Source organism: Hakea prostrata, chromosome 4 (genome assembly GCF_041222555.1).
Source record: "Hakea prostrata isolate BN-2017 chromosome 4, UWA_Hpros_2, whole genome shotgun sequence".
Classification (NCBI taxonomy): Eukaryota; Viridiplantae; Streptophyta; class Magnoliopsida; order Proteales; family Proteaceae; genus Hakea; species Hakea prostrata.
The window spans coordinates 34169363-34191996 of record NC_142603.1 but is presented as its reverse complement, the minus strand read 5'-3'; the positions used below and the strand labels follow the sequence as shown (position 1 = coordinate 34191996).

Sequence of the window (22634 nt, the reverse complement as noted above, 5' to 3'; positions counted from 1 at the left end):
CTAAGTCGGTTATTCTCTTGTCGGCATAAGATTTCTGTCTAGATTGAACAAACATGATCCTTTCCCGAATCATATCAACCATATCACTTGTAGCTTCTATCATTTCTGGACCTAAGACTTTTCTTTCACTAGTCTCAGTCCAATACAAAGGCGTTCTACAAGTGTTACCATACAAAGCCTTAAACGGAGCCATGCCTATTGTTGTTTGATAACTGTTGTTATAGGCAAACTCAACTAAGGCTAAGTGTTCATCCCAAATTTCACCCCTGGTTGTTGAGATGATGATTATATGAGAGAGTGGGCCTACTCAAAGGATGTTGGTATGCATTTTAAAGTGTGTTTACCTAAATAAGACTAGCATGGTTAGCATCTTAGTCGGCATATTAGGACATCTTATCATTCTGCATTTATTCTCCCCTCACGAGTTCACTGGATTGGGATTCACTCCTTTATCAGGAGCTTTCTTCAGATGATATTGCAAGTTGTGATGGACCTATTGAGTTTGAAGCTCATCCTCAGAAGGAGGCATAGGATATGGGACCACAAAGTCTTTGAGAAAGGTTTGCTGGGATTCTGGGAATCCCCTAACTGGTTTTTGTCTATTATATTCCCCTCTTCTTTTTTGTGATGATTTTAGTGAGGTCCTTTCTAAGGGTGATGAGTTTGGTGGTTAGTTCAGACCCTCCCCATCACTAAGTCATTTTTCGTCCAGTGTGATGTGGCTTCTCTTTGTTTAACTCTTTGTTCTTGGTGCTTAGCTTACACGGTCAAACAGGCAAAAACCCCAAACCCTATTATCGAAGAGTTCCATTGGCAGCTAGTGAACTAATTCAAATTCTAAGCTAACTGCTCAAAATGGGATATGCTGGTCGTCAGATTAGCTCATAGTGGATGAAACATGCAATGACTTTCCCATTGCTTAGCAAATGAGAAGCTTTAACCATTCTCATTACCCTTTTAATTCGTCTATGACTACTGAAATCAAAGAGTAAATTCTTCTGCTGTTACAATCACTAACAATAGTTCATTCGCAACAGACCGTCTACAGCACTCAAAACTAACCCTAGAGTTTCAATTCACATTGTATGTTAGGGAACCACTAGACTAAGTCCAACAAGTCAAAGAGGTTTCATTGACCACGCTTTGACAAATATCCTCTTCACTTGGTATAAAGTCTAGATTTCTGCAACCATTCTAGCAAAACCCATATTGCGAAGGGTGCCAACTATCATGCCTCCGCAGTTGCAAAGACGGACAGGAAATTAAGCAACTTCTTGCTCTTATCTACCTTTTGCATGTCCATGGACACATCCTACTCTTAATTCTCCATAGATCTTCAGATGGCTTCATTTGATATTGATCAACATTTAGTTTGTTCTACAACCATGGCTTTTTTGGAAAGATGCTGCTTTTTAGCAGGAAAATTCACTCGTTCAGAGGCACTTGGATGCTTCATTGGTATTTTGATCCTCATCTCATCTATACTTCAGATACTCTTGAAACAAAGTGCTACAGGCCAACCCAATATGAACGGCCATTGCTGTTGTGTATAGGCAATGTGGAGGGTGATGTTATGCACCATTCATACCAGACCTGCATGCATGGAGCCACCAGATGTCTATCAGTGATCTATCAAACATTCTTTTCCCCGCGTGCATTTTGTTTCAAGACTGAACATAGAAACATATTACAAGAACAAAGATGCAATCAAGATCTGAAAACCCAGTGAACAAATAGTGAATAGGCATTACCTTGGTGGAGCCGCAGCATCGCCAGAAGTGAGTTTCTAAAGGAGAACCAGAGCTTACACAGACAGGTGTCCTCAAAGGAAAAAATATAGCAAACCTAACCAAAGAACCAAAAAAAATAAAGAGTGAACAAACATACCATCCTATCAACATCTAACATGAAATATGGAGTCAAGGAGCGCATCATTATGTGCATCCTGCTGTCATAACATAAATGTAGCTCAAATTCAATTGTTCAATTAGTGGACCACCTCTTTAATGGAAGGAACAAAGTGAGACTGGCCACCCCTAACCTTCCAATCTATATTTCAAAAAATGAGAACCTTGAAAAGAAATGCTCCATTGAGGGAAAAGCTTCCTTGAGGAGCTTAGAAGTGACATAATCACATTTGTCAATCTCAATAAATTTTGGCTTGCTATGTTTCACCAACTAGTGGAGGTTGTTTTGTGCAATCTCAACCAGACAATTAGGGATGGGAATACAAAAAACAAACATGCATCTGAATTTATCCTCCAGAAGGAAAAAAAAGAAGGGGGGGGGGGGGGGGAGGATACATACCAACTAAACATGTTTGGTGTTGCCGTTGATGGTTCAATACCAAGATGTACATCCTTGTAAAGTGTTGCATCAAAATAGCCAGCGAATCCTATGACAAAAGGCATGACAAAAATGTGAAGTTAGATTTGATGAAAGCAGACCAAAAGATATCCATCTTCAGACAGTATAACATCATATAGGTAAACAAATCATGAAGAATGAGCAACAAGAAGACCAAGTGAGATTATCTTTATGTTTATGGATATCATTGTTCACTATACTTGGTAGTTGGTTGGTACTTCATAGTTAAAGTTTGGTAATATGCAAGGGTAGGTTCAATAGAATTGACTACAAATTCATCAGCCACCGATTTGTTATGGTCAGAACCAAGAGCCAGGTGCTCCACAGATGTGCCGTTGGATGGGTAGAGAGACCCTCCGAATTGATAGCACTACTGCATGAGTGAGGCCACATCAAACAATTCTTTCCATTAAGGTTAACAGACTTAATTTGAAAACAAAAAAAATTTGTGGTCACAAGAGGATAAATGCGGAAGATGCTAATGACATGGCAACTGATACTCTGAAAATAATTAAAAAAAAAAAAAAAAAAAAGTAAAACCATGACACAAACAGTGTGAAGAGTAAAAATATCACTGCATAAGCTTCAACAAAAAAGGAATAAATTCATAAATGGGTAGGAAAGTTGTGGGAGGAAAAGTACTGACCACCAAGGGACAGAAAAAATCAGAAGAACCTGCTAGGTGGTGAAAGGTCTAAGGAGAGCCCAAAAAGAAGGGACTGGAAGCGGGGACAATGGGCGGTGGACAGCTGGTACGAAGAGAGAGGGAGACTGTGGGGTGGTCAGCGAAAAAAATGAAGGGACAGAAGGCAGAAAAGAAAGGGTGGTGGTGGCTGGGTTAGCATAAGAAGGGAAAGGGAAGCAGAGGGAATTGTCAGAGGCTGGGTCAATGGCTTCAGACATTCCTCGAGAATAAATTAAATAAACCAAAAAAAAAAAAAATCCTTCTTGGGCGTGGCTACAACTCTTGTATGAATGAATGCACTTGAAGCCTCCAAGCTCCAAGCACTCCTTGAGTTTTACAGTTCAACCTTCTTGGTCAAAGGCGTTCTGGTTTTTTGGGAGACAGAATGCTATAACTAAGCACATTAATGTAGCCCAATAAAGCTTTAAAATGTGCTCAAAAGAGTTTTGAAGACATTATTTATAGCCAAAAGATTGGGTTTGAATTGGGTCCCAATGGATAGAAAACAATAATATTTTTCTCACAATCAACCAGTACACCTCGATGGTTGACCTGCTAAATCTGCCATTTGGAAAAAGCAGTTTGGAAACCAACATAGACTAACTGTCGTCCAGTACATCAATCGTTGGCCTGGCAATCAACCAGACGGCTTTCACTACGGCTTCTATAACAGTGCAGTCGTGCTTGAGCACTTGACTTGTACTTGCATGCGAATTGGTCCAATATTGTCTTCCATATTGTGAGTGCTTTGATTTGGATCTTGGTATACCTTCCAGTCTGCTTTAGTGCAACATACGCCCACAGATTTTGCATTTCCTCTTGTACTGTCTATGCTTATCTTAATCATAAGCGTATACGTTAGATCCTTTTTATGTGTTTGTGATAATCAAAACCTTATGAGAGTAGTTGGGTCATTTCCCTAACAAGAAGTCTATAAATTGTTTTTGTTCAGTTTCCTTAGTTAAGCAGTTTGGAAACCACCGAAAGTTTCTATCTTGCGAGTTGCATTTAAAAAAAAAATTATAGGTAGTTTACACTAGAATTTAGCTGTCTAATGAAGACGGTTCAGCTTCCTTCACCTTTAGGTTTCATGGTGATTGTAGGTAGGTCCCCTAGTGCTGATTCTAGCCCTGCAGGTCAGGTCGGGAGCCCTAATCATGTCCTTCTTTTCCATTATGTGTATTGTTTCTTTTATTTCCCACGGTTATAAATTAGTTTCAGTTCATTTGGTTGACTGGTTTCTTTCAATTTGGCTTATCCCTATATTTGAGATCCTATCATAAGCAATTTTCCAGGTAGCACATACTAATTCGAGGTTAACTTTTACCCTGAAAGGAAAAAAGAAATCAAGGTTAACACAGCATTACCTATCTCCTGCATACCCTGTTTCTCTTCAGCATCCAGATCTGCTATCCCTACCGCAGACACTGAAGAAGGCTCTCTGGCTCTCTACTATCTGACTCTAGAGATCAATCAAATAACTTCTATATTCTGTCAACAGGAAAATAACTTAAGATCTGTTTAACCATGGTTCACTAGATTTTTGTTCACGCCTGCACGGATATCGTCTGCACAGGCCCAGAATGGTGACATGTGTCATTAGAGAGACCTTATGGTTGGGAGGTATGGTTTACTTGGTAAATCGATTTCTTAGGTTTAGAAACTTCTCTAACTTGCAAAAACTCACCCCGTCTGAATTAAAATTTACAGAAAAGGTCTCCTTAACTGTATTGCTGAAAAACAAGTTGAGAAAAACCCCAAAACATCTTCTTCAATTTAGATAGAGCACAATTGAAAAAATGAACTAACCTTAGATCGTAAAGTTTGCCAGGAATGAGAAGTTCGGATTGAGTATTTTATACAGCAAATTACACAGCACCCACTATATTTGGGGTGAAACTAATGACCACCCTTCTATTGTCTCATAAATTACATGGCACCTAATGCATAATTACAAGTTAACCACAGTTAAATTTGTTGTTAAATGATGAGTAAATTATTTAAATACCCTTTGGGCAGTATACCTTTCAGTATCTAACCCTTAGATGGGTGAAGGGATCCTCCCTTTACCCATCTTCCACTTCTCTCTTTCTCTCCAACCCAAAGAGGGAAACCACACTCTCCCTGCCAGCGACGACCCCCCACCTAACCCCTTCCCCCAGCTAACTGATCTAAAATGCTTAGCTTGTCACCAAAGAAAAAGGAGAATTAAAGATCAGAAAGATCTGATAAATAAAATGAATCCTATAGAGATGAAAATTTCAGATTGTAACCTTTGAAGGTGGCATCGATCTAAGAAAATCTGCAGCAGTCTTCGGATGCCTACAATCTAAAAGAAAAAAATTTGTCACGAGCAAGAAAAAGCAAGACTTCAGCTTTTCAAATCTGCGAACTGCTCAATGATCTTAGGATTAGAAGCTCGATACTCCTCAATCTCCTGCTTCAACCCAGCTTCTCTCCTGTCCTTCCTTCTAGAATCCATTCTTTTATCAATACTCTCCCACACAGAATCAGAATCTGAAGATCGGACCAAGAAAACAATCTGAATTTGACTACACGAAACCCTAATCTCGGAAATGAGTGAACAAACCTGAAATGGCAGATCAGATGACTTCGTTCTCCGAGTCGGCTCTCTGAGTGTTTCTTTGCATTCGCTCGAAATGAAAGATCAAAGTATATAGAGCAAGCTCTGAGATTAGGGTAGAGATTTGCAGAGAGTTCATTCAAGAGCAGAAATCGTCGAAAGAGTGAAGAAGACGAGGTGATGTGTGCAAGCATATTCTGAAAATGAGAATCCTGATATTGGTGATTACACATTGAGGAATAAGAAGAGGCAATTTGAGAGCAAGGGGTGGGCTGGTGTTGCTGGCGGGGAGGGAGTCTGGTCGTTGGCAGTTGTAGGCAGTTTCTGATGGTGGAGAGCAGTTTCCAGCATAGGAAGAAGATGGGTGAAGGGAACCTAGGGGTTGGGTCTGGCATCAAAGGGCATTTAGGTAATTTCATAACTCATTTTAACAGCAAACTTAAAGGTGGGTAACTTGTAATTTGCATGTGGGTGCCATGTAATTTATGAGACAATAGTGGTGCTCACTAGTTTCACCCCAAATATAGTGGGTGCCGTGTAATTTGCTCAATTTTATATGATTTTACTTGTATTTTTCAGTTCAGATGAAGTGAACATGAAAACTGAGGCTAATCATAAATCGTAATGTTTGCCTAGAGAATATCTGATTGAGCATTTATTTTTCTCGTTTCAATTCACTACTTACAAACCAATTTTAGTTCTTCTGTTTTGAACTTTGTTTAGGATTTTATGGCCAACAAGATGAACACAATCATCCATTGGTCCCGTATAAGTCAATATTGGAATGAAAGATAAGAGTTTCTTCTTTACCTTGTGCTTTCCTTAAGACATAGGAGGTAATGAAGGTAGACTTCATAGAAATTAGATTCACTTGCCATCGCCAGAGAAGATGTAGATGAATGACAGCTAGGGTTTGCTCAATTCTTTTTTCATCAATACAGTGAAATAGACCTTTTCAAACATTCTAATTAGACGGGGAGGGATTTTGTAATTCAAAAAGTTTCTAAATATAAGTAACTGAGTTACCCAGTTACCCATACCTCTCAACTGTATGATCTCTCTAATGACATGTATTGCCGTTCTAGGTCTGTGCAGACAATATCAGCAGCCATAAAAATCCATGGTTCACCTTATGTTTCTTTATTTTGTTACCTTAATCAAGGTTTAAAGTATCGATATTGAGAATCATATCAGTTAGGTAATTTTAAAAGACGCATCGAGTATTGTATCGCATTGGCTAATGTATTTTAGTGCAATTCAATAGAGAGACATAATGAGATGTATTGTATCGATTGTGCTAAAAATGGATACGTATCGGCTAGTATCGGATGGCATGTAGGATACTTTAAACCTTGACTTTTAAGTGACAATATAACTTCCAGTACAGCATTATCTCCTATGCTGATCCAGTGGTATATTCTTTGTTCCAGAGTAACTCATCCACCTAACATCTGAATTTCTGATTCCATAGCGGATGTTGATACTCTGCTTGTAAGTATTGAGTGACAGATAGCTGGAACTATTTTCTGGTTTACCCTGCTAAGTTCCTGCATATTACTGGGCCTCAACTTGTGTCTGCTCATCCTGACAGCTAATTAAACAGACCCAAGTTCTTTAATCATGCACAGTTTAACCAAGGATGGCCTTACACTCCAATTTTCAAAGTTCAAGAACGGCCTGGAGCTGAATACCTAAAAACAGCCTCAGGTGTAGGCGCGCTTCCCTACACCATCACCGTTAGGTGTACAACAGTGAAACAATCCCCTCCTCTCTGCACCATAAGTTTGGTCAGGTTTAGGATTTTTTTAGATTTTAATTAGTGAAGCAGTTTGGCTCTTAGAACCAGCCTAAGGTGCAACATGCAGTATTATATAGGAATTAAGACAAGATGCAGTTATATGTAGGAATTAAGATAAGATTCATTTACTTTAAAGTTAAAAAACTGTAATTTTCCTTTTCATTATTATTTTAGTTATGTTAAGAGTTGTACATAGACTTCAGGAGTAGCATTTTAGTCCCCTTTTTCCTATTCATTTTGGTCAAGTGCATTTAGTCATTGCGTCCCACCGAGGATTCTCAACTCGTTCTAGCAAATACTAATAAATAGGGATGTATAGCTCGTACATAAGTTACTGATAAGCACATTTATGTGCAAAATATTAGAGCATAATCATACATTTTTACACAAACTACCTTTAAGTATTTTCTTGTTTTTGTATTTGCAGGGTAAATATATCAAACGGGCAAATGTGAAGCTAAAAGGCACAAAAAAGAACATTATGGAGGATATCTAAATGCTAGAATCAATCTCTTCTTGTGGGTCGAACCATTTTGGAGCATGGATTAAGAGATACAAAGCCATTTTCAAAAGGACAAAAATGGGTATATTGTTTTTAGTTTACTGTATTTTAGTTTAGTTATAGAGCATGCTTTACTAGACTTGGGAGCTAGGGTTAATTTATTCCCATGCACCGTTTATAAACAATTGAGTCTAGGGGAACGCAAACCAACCTCGGTTACTCTCCAGTTGGTTGATAGATTTGTTAAAATGCCCCATGGCATAATTGAAGGTTTTAATTCGAGTAAGAGAAATTGTTTTTCCTATTGACTTCTTTGTCTTGATTTGTTAAAATGCCCCATGGCATAATTGAAGGTGTTAATTCGAGTAAGAGAATTTGTTTTTCCTATTGATTTCATTGTTTTATACTCACATCCAATTACAAATATTATGGACCAAATTCCTATGATATTAGGGAGACCTTTTTTAGCTACAAGTAATGTCCTCACTAACTGTCAAAATGGTCTTTTGAGGTTATCATTTGGGAATACATCCAAGGAGTAAAATGTTTTTAGGCTGGGGGAACAACCAAAATTTTCTGAGAATGTTAGTATGTCGCAAAGCATTTATGAAGATATTGATTTCTCCTTTGAGAAAGGTCTTAATGATGACTTCTACAATTGTTTGGAAGAATTAGAGGACTTAGGGAGTGATTTCTTTTCTGATATGATGAGCATGAGCCACTTCATAATTTGGCTAGAACTCTTCATGTCCCATATGTGGTTGAGAACCCCCAACTTGAATTGAAAACTTTTGCCTTCTACTCTTCACTATGTTTTTCTAGGCCCTAATGAAACTCTTCCTCTAATAATTGCCTATAATCTTACCAAAGACCAAAAGGATAGCTTTTTAGTTTGCTTAGAGACAATAAAGAGGCAATAGGTTGGCAAATGGCCGACATTAAAGGAATTAGTCCCTCAATAGTTCAATGTTATATAAATTTGATTGATGCATCCAAACCCTCTTAAGGACCCCAAAGGAGAGCTAATCTTGTGATGAAAGAAGCCATTCGCAAAGAAGTGTTGAAATGCATTATGCATGGATAATGGGATTATCTATCCCATATCCGATAATCAATGGGTTAGTACAGTCCAAGTTGTTCCTAAGAAGTCTGGAGTCACAGTAGTTACATCCACTAACAACAAGCTCAACCCTACTCGTATCCGAACTAGTTGGTGCGTTTGTATAGATTACCGGAAGCTTAATGCAGCCACTCATAAAGATCATTTTCCTTTGCCCTTCATTGATCAAATGTTGGAGTGTGGCCATGCTTATTATTGTTTCCTTGATGGTTATTCTAGCTATAACTAAATCCCTATAGCACCAGAAGACCAAGACAAAACCACATTCACATGCCCATATGGAATATATGCCCATTGACGCATGCCTTTTGGGTTATGCAATGCTCCTGCCTCATTCCAACAATGCATAATGAGCATATGAGCATAATAAATATGGTAGCAGATTATTTGGAAGTATTTATAGATGATTTTTATGTTCATGGATCTTCCTCTTCTGATTGCCTTCACCATCTCCGCTTGATTCTTGAACATAGTAGAGCCAAAAATTTGGTTCTTAATTGGGAAAAATGTCACTTCATGGTGAAGAGTGGAATAGTCTTAGGTCATGTTGTTTCTAAGGAGGGAATTCTAGTTGATAAGGTTGTTTCTAATTTACCCCCACCTAAGAGTGCAAAGGATATTAGATCATTTCTAGGCCATGCTGGTTTTATAAAGGACTTTAGCAAGATTGTCAAACCGTTAAATTGCTCGCTAAGGATGTCTCCTTTAATATCAAGGACTTTAACAAGATAGCCAAACCGTTAACTTCATTGTTTGCTAAAGATGTCTCCTTTAATATCACCTATGTGCTTATTGAGTTTTGAATAGTTGAAAGAGAAGCTCTCCACCGCTCCTATAATACAAGCACCAAATTAATTAGAACCCTTTGAGTTAATGTGTGATGCTTCTGACTATGCCTTAGGGGTAGTTTTAAGTCAAAGGCTAAATCAGATGCACATTGTGATTTCTTATGCAAGTCCAACCCTCAATGATGTAGAACTCAACTATACAACAACTAAAAAAGAATTTTTTGCTGTTATGATTGCATTAGAGAAGTTCCACTCATATTTGATAGGTAGTCACATCATTGTTTACACTGATCATTCAACTATCAAATATTTGTTAGATAAGAAGGATGTGAAATCCTTACTCATTCGTTATGTCTAGCTACTACAAGAGTTTTGACTTAGAAATTAGGGACAAGGGAAGTGAAAATTTGGTTTTAGACCATCTGTCCCGCCTTCATAATTTTAAAGGAAGAGAGTCCAATTTTATAAACATTTCCAGATGAGCAATTGATGTCTGTGAACACGAAACTTTGGTATGCAGATATTGTCAATTATCTTGCAACTGATGAAACGCCATCCCAATGGTCCACCCAAGATAAAAATAGGTTCCATTCACAAGTGAAATATTTTTTCTGGGCTGATCCATACTTATTCAAAATGGGTCCAGATCAAATCATTAGGCATTTCGTACCTGAGCATGAACAATTGTTAGTTTTGTCGTTTTGCCATGATCATGCCTGTCAAGATCATTTTGGGCTTAGGAAAATTGCAGAAAAAGTACTACAATGCGGGTTCTATTGGCCTACATTGTTCAAGGATTCCTTCTCTTTTTGTCGAGCTTGCAAGGCTTGTCAATCCCTTGGTCGAGTAACCAAAAGAAACATGATGCCCCTGAATCTGATTTTAATTGTTGAAATATTTGATGTCTAGGGTATTGATTTATGGGACCATTCCCTAATTCTTGCAGGAATCTATACATTCTATTGGTTGTAGATTATATGAGCAAATGGATAGAGGCTATAGCTGGTAAATCAAATGACCACATAGTGGTGGTCAAGTTCTTGAGGGAAAATATATTCTCATGTTTTGGCGTTCCTCGTGATTTGATTAGTGATCAGGTCAAGCATTTTTATAATCGGCCTTTTGATGAAAATGAGTGGTAAAGTAGAGGTTTCCAATAGTCAAATTAAGCAGATTTTAGAAAATACAGTTTTAACCCAACTCATAAGGATTGGTCAAACCGTTTGACTGATGCTTTATGGGCCCACATAATAGAATATAAGACAGATTTAGGTCAATCTCCATACCATTTAGTGTATAAGGCTTGTCACCTACCGGTTGAATTAGAGTATCAAGCTTTCTAGGCAATCAACAAGTTGAATTTTGATCTTACCAATGTAGGTATCCACTATTGCCTCCAACTATCTGAGTTAGAGGAACTTAGAAATGAAGCCTTTGAAAACTCTAAAATTTACAAGGCTAAAACTAAAACCTTTCACGATAAAATATTGTTAAGAAATCATTTTTTGTTGGCGATAAGGTTTTGTTGTACAACACTCGGCTGCATTTGTTCCTAGAAAAATTGTGTATTAGATGGGAAGGTTTGTTCATTGTTCACCATGTTTTTACTCATGGTGCTGTGGGAATAATTGATCATCATTCTAACCAAGTTTTCAAAGTGAATGACGACCGTTTAAAGCTTTTCCTTGAAATTCCAAAGGTTGATAGTGTAGAGGTCATTAATCTCTATGAACTTTTTTAAACTGATGATTGAGATACTCAAAGGTATGCCCTCCTTTGCCTTGTCCTTCTTTTAATGCATACATTGAGGACATTTGCATTTAAGTGTGGGGGGAAACTCAAGTTTCTTTATTAATGTTGATTTTAGCCTTTGATGAGTATATATACACTTTCTATTGCTATGATATGTGAAAAGAAAAATGAGAGTGATTTTGGTACACATAAAAACCGTATTAAGAGGAAAATAACTTGTATGTATCTTGAAATGGGACTTCCCTTAGAAAAATAAGAGACCTTTAACTTAAGGTGTCGGACCATCTATGGGTCTTGTGGGTCTTTGTTCTTTGGTTAGGAGTTGAAACCAATTTTTGTATGGCATGACACAAAAAGGAGAAGAGGGGAAAAAAAGAAAGAAAAAAAAGGGAGGGAGGGAAGAAAGAAAAGTAAAAATCAATTTCCTTAGAACTGGATAGAGCACTCCGACTAAGGAATCGAGGTGACTTGATCGAAACTCTTAGGAAGGAAATTGAAAGAAAAGAACTCTAGCATCACTGTTTACGTGGGCATATGCACAAAAATGAAGCTACTATGGTATTCAAGCCAACCCTAGTGGAGTAGATAGAGTTCTAGGACATTGAAATATATATATATATATATATATATATATATATATATATATATATATATATATATATATATATATATATATATATATAAATAAAATAAGAAGAGAAAAAAGAAAAGAATTGTATGAAAAAAATAAATAAATGTGAGTGTCATTAATGCCTTAGAGGCAATGCTTAGTCAAAAATTCTCCAAGGCCTTAGTCACTGGTCCCCTTACTTTTTAAGTGGTTTTGCCTAAAGGAGAGGCATATTTGATGAGTCTTTTATTAAGATATGTGCTTGGACTCAAGGGTCAGCATGGGGTAATAAAGTTCAAGTGTGAGGGTTCCTAAATCAAATGTGAGGATAATTGTCATAGTTATAGATTGTGTATGTGTGTTTATTTATTGTCATAATTAGAACTTACACTATTTACTTTGAGCTGAACTAGAATTTTGGGTATATATTCATTGCAAACACCCACGAGACAAAACTCGTCCTCTAGGGGTAACCTAGTGGTCTAAAAGCTTGTTGCACATGATAAGTGCAGCCGTGATTCCTACAAAAGAGAGTTAGGATTTCATGTTTTTTGCATTAGTTTCTTTCTTGCATTTGTCTGTTTTTGTATTTTCGCTTGAGGACAAGCATAGTTTTAGTGTGGGGGAATCTGATGAGCTCATTTGTGTGTGAAATCTTAAGAGTATAAATCATACATTTTTACACATTTTCAATAAGTTACCTTGAAGTATTTTCTTGTTTTTGAATTTTCAAGGTAAATCTATCAAAAGGGCAAATGTAGAGCTAAAAGGCACGAAAATGAACATTTTGGGAAAATATTCTCTTGTATTGTTTCCCTTCCTCACGTATATCCCCTTCTCACTTAGGAATATTCTCATTTATTGTTTAGTCCCATATTGAAGATGTCAAGCATTTCCCTCGATCTTCACCTTATAAAAAGCCAAGCCCCACTCCCCTCTGAGATACTAAAAATGACTCAAGCTCTTCTTCTTTGGTAGAAACCCCTCAGTTGGCTCTTTAAGGGAGCCGGCTACCTTTATTAAAATTTTATTCTTCAAGTAAACCTCTTTCTTTTCCTTTCAATTTTTTATTCAGTTTTTTTTTCTTTTTTCCTTATTTCAAGTAAATACACTTTATTTTATGCATCGTAATTTTCCTTTCCATTGAATAAATTAGAGTTATTATTTTCAATTCTCTCCATTCTTCTCTCTATCTTGCTAAACTTCCCTCTTTAAATATTCTAATCCTAGTGACAAGGGTTGGAATAATTAGGTAAGGCTAAGTGTAGAAAATTTTGTCTATTCAAGAGCAATTCCCATCTCGCATCAATTTAAGAAATAAGATCGTAAACTCCCTTCTTGTGATCAACCCATTTGCTACATGATCCATGCGCTTGCAATATTTATGTTTATTTAACAACAGTTACCACTCATGAATCCTTCCACATTTAAATAACTAATCATATTCAAGGACAACCATAGTTGCTAAGGCACTAAGTGTTCCAAAGTATTCGAGCTCCACCTAAGCAGTATAAATTGCATTCATAAAAAAACTATTGTTATGTTATTGTTGGGGTTTGAACCCAAATCTCCACTGCCACATCTTATAACTCTTACCACTATATTACTTTATTAATAATAGTTCATAGGTAACAAATGACAGCATAATCACAAAAAATAAATTTATGAATATAAGGGGGAAAAAGGCTGTTGAAGACTTAAATTACAGATTCACAATTCATAATATGATGACATATAAAATAGAATTACAAATAGAACAGCAAAAAAGGCTACTAAAGTTTAGAACCAAAATATGATCAAAATCTTGAGACTTGAACCAAAATATGATCAGATCTTGTTTGCGTGATTGATTCAATTTGACTCAAATTAATTCACTGAGGTTTAAGTGTATAACAAATTAAAAAAAAAAACTGATTCACATGCTTCAAAGTACAAAGTTGAAATACATTTGAAAAGTTAGTAAAACAGAATCCATGGAAACAAAAGAAAACCAGATTGTCTATAATAAGAAACCAATTTTTCAGGAAAAAGAAAAAGGAGGGGGGGAGGGGGGGCTGCATTCATTTAAGGCATGCTAATGCATTGCTTCCAACAACAAAGCAATGATTTACAGAGAAAGTAGATGCCTTCTGGCTTAAAACAGCATACGATTGCTTTGCCGTCAAAAAACTGCTTTGCTGTCCAAGCATCACTCAGGTGACACTTTGATGACAAATAGGCGCATAACACAACATAATACCTACTAAATATTAAATAACCATTAAATACGATAAAGGTGATATGCTCCACCTCTACTAATTTATACAATTAGTCATTCAAAAATGCACCAAGAAAGTATGATCAAAATTAGAACACAGAGGAGTAGCATCTTCAGCAGCACATACCGTGAACAATAGCAGATCCGGTATCACTGGGTATCTCAAATTGCAACTTTTTATAACGTTGATTGCTTTTCTTAGCTGAGTAGTTTGGATGATTGAAAGTAAAGACCTATCAAGTTGCAGTAAACAGAACATACAGAACTCTCAGCCAACTAAATATCAGTCTTTAAGTGAAGATCTCAGCATAGGAGCCACCAGCGTATATATAAAATGCTATAAGAAAGTAGAGTTAATTTGGAAAACCCACAGGTTGGGATGGAGCAAGCCTTGCCACATTGTGTAATTTGACAACATAAGCAGTTTCAAAGTGCACGAGATCCTTATGTGATTTCACCTGCAACACAAACTCAAAATGTTTAAGGAATATTGGTTGGAAGATTAGCAGGGTCTCAACTAAAAAGGCAGCAGTGACAGGGTATATACATCATTATACAACTTGGAAGCTGTCACTGGTTGTATAAAACTCGTGTACCTGAGATTACAATGTCAGTAAGAAATCATTAGGCATGAAACTGTACCAGAAAAACAAATACAGTAACCAGCTAGACACTGGTGATCACCCAATCCAATCAATGCCAAAAGCGAATAACATGATGCCCAGAACTTGTATGCATGGTTGTCACAGATACAAGGCAGCGTCAAGCTGCTAAAGAACCAGTAATTGCAAAGAGGCTTCTTGTGAAAATAAACGAATTTAATCCTTTTTCCCCCTTAACAATGTATAATTACCGACTGAAAACAATAAAACTACAATATTAAATGACACTGAAGAACCATCCCATTCCTTCTAATCATCACGACGCTGGAAAACCCATTGGAATTGATGCTTGGAAAAGATAATTTCAAAGATCCAACGCCAGAAAGAAATGGATGACAGAGACAAATTGGCTGCAGTGACACCAGGGAGTTTCTTTTATCTGCTTCTCCTCCTTCCAATAGTAGTGGCAGCATGTAGCACTATTTTCTTCATTTTTCGTACTTCGTTTTCTAGACACATGAATTATTCTTTTCTCCTAGAGCTGGTCCAGGAGTACCTCCGATAAATCATAAGCTACAAGGAGTAGAGTGGGCACGTTCAAGGAAGGCCTTTGAGTGCCCCTGTACGAAGAATTGATCTAATCCACATCGAAGGATTTAGAAGAACTAGGGTAGACCTAAGATAACCTTAAGAGATGTGGAGGAAAGATATGCACAGCCTATGCCTTGTATGTAGTATGGCCTCAAATAGAGAGGATCGGAAGGTGAGAATCCATGTAGCCACCCCATTTAGTTGGGAAAAGGTCTTTTGTTGTTGTTCAAACCTCTTTTTCTTCGACTACCTCTAATATGATGGTGCTGGCTGCCCATTTAACTTTTCTGGTGTTGCTGCCAACTGCTATAGTTTCTTTCTAGCCATTTTTTTTCTTCTTATCCTTCTATCACTTGCCCTTTCCTCCTTCCCTGTGGCCCACAAACCGAAACCCCCCCCCCGGGGCCCTGCCCCCATGCCCCCACTCCTTCCAGAAAAAAAGATGGAGAAAAAGAACCATGCATTCCCCCATTCCCCTCCCCTATTCCATGGTTTCTGGGACCTGCGCTCTAGACAACTCGGCAGCCAGTTGCCAAAGACCTTAAAAAATGCCTTGGTGCCCAGGCACATTGAGACTTACGTGCATATGCATGGGAAAGATCCCTCCGTAGATGGAAATTTTTTCTGCCTATGCAATAAGGGGAACAGAACAATGGAGTCCATCACCTGCTTGGAAAATGCGAACAGTATTTTAAGCAGGTTCCCCATGAAATTAATAAAGTATACAACTTTCACCTTGGAAGGAAATAGCTCAAGTGCATCATGTGTAAGATCCAGGCATCCTAGTCTACGCATTTGGGGGCAGTCTAAAAAATGTCAACACATATATCAAAAAACTACTATGTTGCAGTGGTACCCTAGTGGTTGCATTTTGATTGTTGGCCTCTAGAGGTACCACTGCTTCTATCATTTATAAGCAGTGTGTATTAGTTTGGTAAAGAAAAACATACGATGATGGAATTGAAATCCCGTCCTGTTTCAAAAATCTTTGGGCCCCATCCAAACACTCGGGAGACAGCTCATTGTCACCAAAAGACCCCAGCAACTCACTGACCTAAAGTATGAAAAAAGACAATCAATTGGGACAAGTAACTGGAAATACCAAAAGACTGTCACTGAGATAAACTACGACAATTGATAAAAGCCAAGCATCAATTGAGATGAGCAACTGAAAGAAAAGAGAAATACACTCACCAAAATATCAGCTTTCTCAGGGGCATCCCAGCAGCGCATATCACTGGAAACTATGGTTACAAGGTTCTCCCAGCCCTCTAGTTTAACCAAGCTCTGTTTTAATGAAGAAATTCAAGTCATACTTCTAAAAACAATAATTCTGTCATATCTGGAAGAAAAGATATATAGTGCTCAAAGAACTTCAATAAAAGAAAAGAATAAAATATTGAGTTCTACTAAGCTAGACAGTAAAGGAAGAAAATTTCAATTCAAAAGGAAGACAGGAGGGATGCCTTTAGCATGTTTATGTTCTATACTATATCCAACCTAATGTAGCACAAGAAATATACAACCAAGCAAGGATTTGAAGTATTGCTATCTGGTATCATATTGGAAGGGTGATATTAAGAGATGTACTGTACTGTGTTGTACAATTTGAGGGATTTGTAATGACATACATTGTACCAGTTCCTATTCTATCCATCGATTCTTTAAATGAGGGTGCCAATTGGTCAGCTCAATCCAGTTTAAGTTTGGCTCCCTGAATCTCGGGGTGTGCTTTAGGGAAACAAAAAAGACCATATGAAGATTTTCAGTTTGTGTTAACAGGTTTGTAACAGTGTGGATTTGGTTTGGTATTGGTTTCTTGTTTATAGATTGAATTAGGGTTTGTGTATGTTTTCACTCATTTAATTTTAAACCAACATGAAGAACTACATAAAACAGAGACTATGTGATCAAAGTTCAACTACAATAAAAATAACTAAACAAGATTGAGAACATCCAGGAGAGCTTCTTATCGGGAAAAAAAAAAGAAACATGGTTCTTAACGGGTTTCTGGTTGTCATTTTCTTCTTATCGGCTTTGATTGTTTTGGTTTCAGTCTCACTTAGGTTTTTATGTCGGCTTTGGTTTCGGGGTCTTTCAGTTTGTTTTTGGGAATATAAAATTAATGACTGAAATTTTCGTTCTTGTTAGAAAATAAACTTTAATCAACCAAAACAGGTGCAATAACAAAAAGAACTGAGAAAAAGGGGGAACAAAAGAAAAAAAAAAAAAAAAGAAGAGGAGAGAAGAAGAATAATTGAGATGAATCACATAAGCTTGCCCTCTACAAAACGAAATAAGGACTACAACTTAAAGACACAATTTTCTTGTTTTCCAACTCCTAAAATATGTCCAAAATAGAAAGTACTGAAAAATTAACGTTCTGAAATTAGTAACTAACAGAAAATAAAAACTATGCTTTCTAGACACTCCCAAAACTTGTGTAGCAAGATTCATACATTATAAATAGAAAGTAGAGTAGCATCAATGGCATAACATTGTTCACGTTACTGTTCATGTGAACAATAAAACAACCCATAATTTGCATATACTTCAACACTCCCCCTCAAGAATCAAGATAGAGTATACCCAAAGCAAATTGCAACTTGCACAATAAGAAAAAACTTGAACAGTATACTTCAATAAACACCAATCTTGAATGTGTAGCAATAGCAGACATCGATAAACATTGAGAGAACTTCATCCAGGAGATAGTTAACACCAAAAAAAAAATTCCCTTTATGTCAAAAAACCACCAATAATGAGAACAATCTACAGCATTGAAGATGAATAAAATTCATAAGTATAGCAACATCAAAGGCCCTATCCAATAATGCCAATAGGGGGAGGAAACTCCACACTGATTCTTCAAAAGTGCAACTTCAATGTTCATATAAACACTTTGCAAGAAGACAAGTAGTTGGTAAAGTATGGATAGGTAAAAAGGAGGTAGTAGATAAAGTATGGGTAGGTAAAAGACAGTATTGGTTATTGTGGACCAAGTAAGTAGGTAAAAGACAACATTGGTTATTGTAAACCAAGTAGATAAGTAATAAAGTATAGGTTACTGCGGACCAAGTAGATATGTAAAAGACAGTATATGTTACTGCGGACCAAATAGATAGGTAAAAGAGAATATAGGTTACTGTGGACCAGATAGGTAAAAGGTAGTATAAGTTACTACGGACCACAATTAGGTAGGTAGAAGTAGTATAGGTTACTACAAACCAAGTGATAGGTAATGGTAGGTAGGCAAACGTAAGTAATGGTAATGTAGAAAGCCATAAGTTGGAGACAAAGATCTTCACAAATAATATCATTCGGCACACCTTAAGTAGATATAGAATAAGGCATCATTCTCCCCCTCACGTGTAGCATTACACGTGGACAATTAATGACAACTAATATCCAATATAAAAATATCCCAAACAACAATTTCCAATGAGACCTTTATGGTAGACATAATCTTCATTCATCTAGCAATTCTGAATCCAAGAAAACATCTTCCAAACTCTCCCCATGGTGGATTAAGAAAATGGAAACATTGTAATAAACCAGAATTTTTCAAGAAGAAAGAAGAAGAATTGATAGGAATCACATAAGCTTGCGATTTTAGCTTAGAACTCCTAAAATTGCAGCCTCTTATTTATAGATATCAATAATCTAGATTATAACTTGAGAAGCAAGCCATCTTGCCCTCTATAAAAGGAAATAAAGATTATAACTTATGGACAGAATTTTCTAATCTTCCAACTCCTAAGATCTGTCCAAAATAGAAAGTACTTAAAAAGAAAAGTTGTAAAATTAGTAACTAACAGAAGATAGAAATTGTGTTTTCTAGAAACTCCCAAACCTTGTGTAGCAAGATTCCAAAATTAGAAATAGAAAGTAGAGTAGCATCACTGGCATAATACTATTCATGTGAACAATAAAACAGCCCATAACTTGCGTATAGTCGTATACTTCAACAGTACTCAACTCATGCACCTAAACTATAGGTCCATTAAGTTGGCCAATTACAAGTAACCCATGGAACGAAGACCCAATACCTATATAATTCAAACCTTGGTCTATTCTTTGAAAAAGAATCATACAAAGTGCTAGATCTGCACAATCCCTTCCCCTCCATATCTCCTTCTTACTGTTTATGTTTCTTCTTTTGTGGTAAAAGAGAAATAGCACAATAGAAACTTCAGTTTAACAATTTGTTTGTCCTAGTGGAAATTAATCTCTCACTGGTTTTTCCATGGTTCAAGGTCAACATTTGCAATAGGAATAATCCAGAAAGACTAACTAGATATTAAATCTACAAATAAACCAAAAAAGAATAAAATATTCCCACAACATAAAAATGGCTCCTTCGTTAAATAACTTTAAAACAATGAATCTAAAATTTGGTTAATGAGACACAAGTTCAGCTGTACCCCAACCAAAACAGAATCCTTCTAACCACATTATAAACTGGCCATAGACATAAATGAAAACACCGCATCAAATAGGTGGATCTTAGAGCTGGAAGGAAGAAAACAGAAACCAAAACCAGAACACAATACAACACACCTGATTTATTAATACAACTCTTTATCACTCACTCAACCAACATAACATATTTCTACGACCAAAATATCGCTATCGCTGAAAATGCTAAAACTGAAAAAATTTAAGCAGACAGACATCTATTACTTACATGAAGTGTAACAACTGCATTGGGATTTTTCTCCACAGCGTAAACCTTCATCTTGCGCCCTGTTTCTTCAGCTGCCTACATAATTTGAGAAAGTGCAAGAAGGTCAAATGTTTTTAACAGCACACATACAATTAAATAGCTCTATGACCACTGTGCAGCTGATACAGGAGCAATGAGTACCTGCAATGATGCTCTAACAAGTGGTCCCCTCCCTGCTCCCACAACCATCAGTACCTTGGAAAGCAAATTGCATTCGGTATTTTAACAGCTAGATTTGACAATTGAAGCATTAAAATAAATAACATTTGTGGAGCTGATAGAATGAAAAAACCATCTCCACAAAAAACATAATGTTAGAAGAGGCAGAAGATAATGTCTTACAACAGTGCAGGTTGAAACTTGCTCATCTGTGACCCGGTCAAGCAAGCATTTGGATATAGCCCTTTGGTACTGTATTCATGTAAACTGAAGATTATATATGCTGAGAAAAAATTTAAATCAAAAAATAATATAAACATTGAATACTTTTAATTATAGATGGCATATCAGGTAGCACTACAGGCACAGCAATAAGATGGGGAACAGCAGAACCTCATCCAAGGTGCACTAATGGGTCGGCTGATGGGTTACCAACCAGGTTGATTCAGCAAGTTCACAGAAGCCTCTTAGTTCTTTTAATTAGGAGTCTGATTTTAAGTACTTTACTCATTATACGAGTATGATTTCCATTTTGAATGGGACTTCAAATTTAGTTCAAGTAAGGCTGCTCGGTTAGATATGATTTGACATATTGATTTTTTGTGTGGCCACTGGCTTTAAGAAACCATTTGATACAGTGGATAAGAGAACCAACATGAGAAAGGTCAAGATTTCTTTACATGTGAGTTTGAAGTCTAATCGAGAACCATTGTTTCTGTCGACCTTTAGCATCAGTTGTTCTTCCGTCATATACTCAATTTTACCTATCATCATATATATTAGAGTTAAAATTCATATCTAAAGCTCCTGCAGAAACAATTTTGTTCTACTTGATTCTGGTGTACATTATTCAGTCAAAGGCCCATCCTAGAGCTAAACTTGACTTGGTTCTTGGTTTTGGAGGCTATCTGGTTTGCAATTTGTCTGCTACTTGAAAAGCTCGAACACTTCCACAGAATTCAAAATTCAAGGTTAGTCTAATTACTTATACTAAATTGAGAAAATCCAGCAGGGCAACAAATTGTGCAATGTTGAAATGACATGATAAAAAATATCTCAGCTGTTAAGAGACTGCAGTCCTGCATTCATATTTTCAGGAGAAGCAAACAGGCAGGTAACTCAATGGGAGCTTCAACCTGGGGGACTTTTGAATTGATCTGGGTAGATGCTCAAGAGAAAAATTGGGTCATTTTGGCATCAAAGGCAAAATAAAATGCATAGTTGTCACCGCATATAGGTGATCCAAGACGTTGAGGGGGAGGCAACCATACAAAAAAATTTGAGGGAATCTCAAGTTTCGACCAAGTGAAAATGGAAAACCTAGGTGGGAAACCAGGAAAGAACACATTTAAGCTAATTAGAGTATAAATAACACATTGGCTGGATTTTGATAAAAAAATCAATGTAGTATGTACATAACATCAATGTAAAGTTGTTCGAGAAGTACACTATAAACTTAACTACTTAAGTACATAACATTCAATATATAATTTCTAATTTCAAAACATTAAATACAAAGTAATTAACAATAAAAGGAAAGTACAACTCAGTGCCAACAAGGGTGCCTTGATGGATTCATCTTGTGAGCTGAGTAGTATTATGCCTGTAACATCCTCCTCCAACCAACAAACATAGACATCCCATGACATTTTATGCCTATGGTTGTCAAGGTAATCGACAACTGTAACTTTATTAGTTTAGTCATCAAAGATAACCAATCTGAGGGAATACGCAATTTGGATAGGGAAGTCCTAATTGAGGGGGTATTTGTCGTGGTATTTGGGGAAACATGAAAGAAACAAAAAAAATTGAAAATATGGGAAAACTACGAAACTTGTAGGAAAGTCCCAGGTTTCCACGAAATTTGGGAAATTTTTTTTCCCATGAACCAGCTAGTCTAGCTAAGTTGAACTAGGTTTCGAGATTTCGACAAGTTTCGATGGTTTCAATCAAAACTTGGGATTTTTTTTCGATCCCTTAGTTTTTCGTTTTGAGGTTCCGAAAATGGGAAATTTTGTAAGTTACGACCAAATTTTGTTCTACGAAGGCAACAATAACGCCCACTTAGGCTACAAAGGCAACACTAGCTGTCA

General features: G+C 36.8%; 1 protein-coding gene across 2 annotated transcripts in view; it reads right to left on the bottom strand.

Moving 5' to 3' along the window:
* Nucleotides 1–915: 915 nt before the first annotated feature.
* Nucleotides 916–22634, bottom strand: part of SKB1 (SHK1 binding protein 1) — a 59855-nt gene continuing 38136 nt past the window's right edge. For both annotated transcript variants that reach the window (XM_089152870.1, XM_089152872.1), the window contains 11 exons: nucleotides 20725–20793; nucleotides 20524–20577; nucleotides 20344–20418; nucleotides 16851–16943; nucleotides 16607–16710; nucleotides 15011–15059; nucleotides 14835–14921; nucleotides 14591–14696; nucleotides 2308–2395; nucleotides 1752–1845; nucleotides 916–1593 (listed from right to left, as the gene is read on the bottom strand). In XM_089152870.1, coding sequence (XP_089008996.1) covers nucleotides 1510–1593; nucleotides 1752–1845; nucleotides 2308–2395; nucleotides 14591–14696; nucleotides 14835–14921; nucleotides 15011–15059; nucleotides 16607–16710; nucleotides 16851–16943; nucleotides 20344–20418; nucleotides 20524–20577; nucleotides 20725–20793 — 903 coding nt within the window. In that variant the 3' untranslated portion in view covers nucleotides 916–1509. The remainder of the gene's footprint in view (nucleotides 1594–1751; nucleotides 1846–2307; nucleotides 2396–14590; nucleotides 14697–14834; nucleotides 14922–15010; nucleotides 15060–16606; nucleotides 16711–16850; nucleotides 16944–20343; nucleotides 20419–20523; nucleotides 20578–20724; nucleotides 20794–22634) is intronic.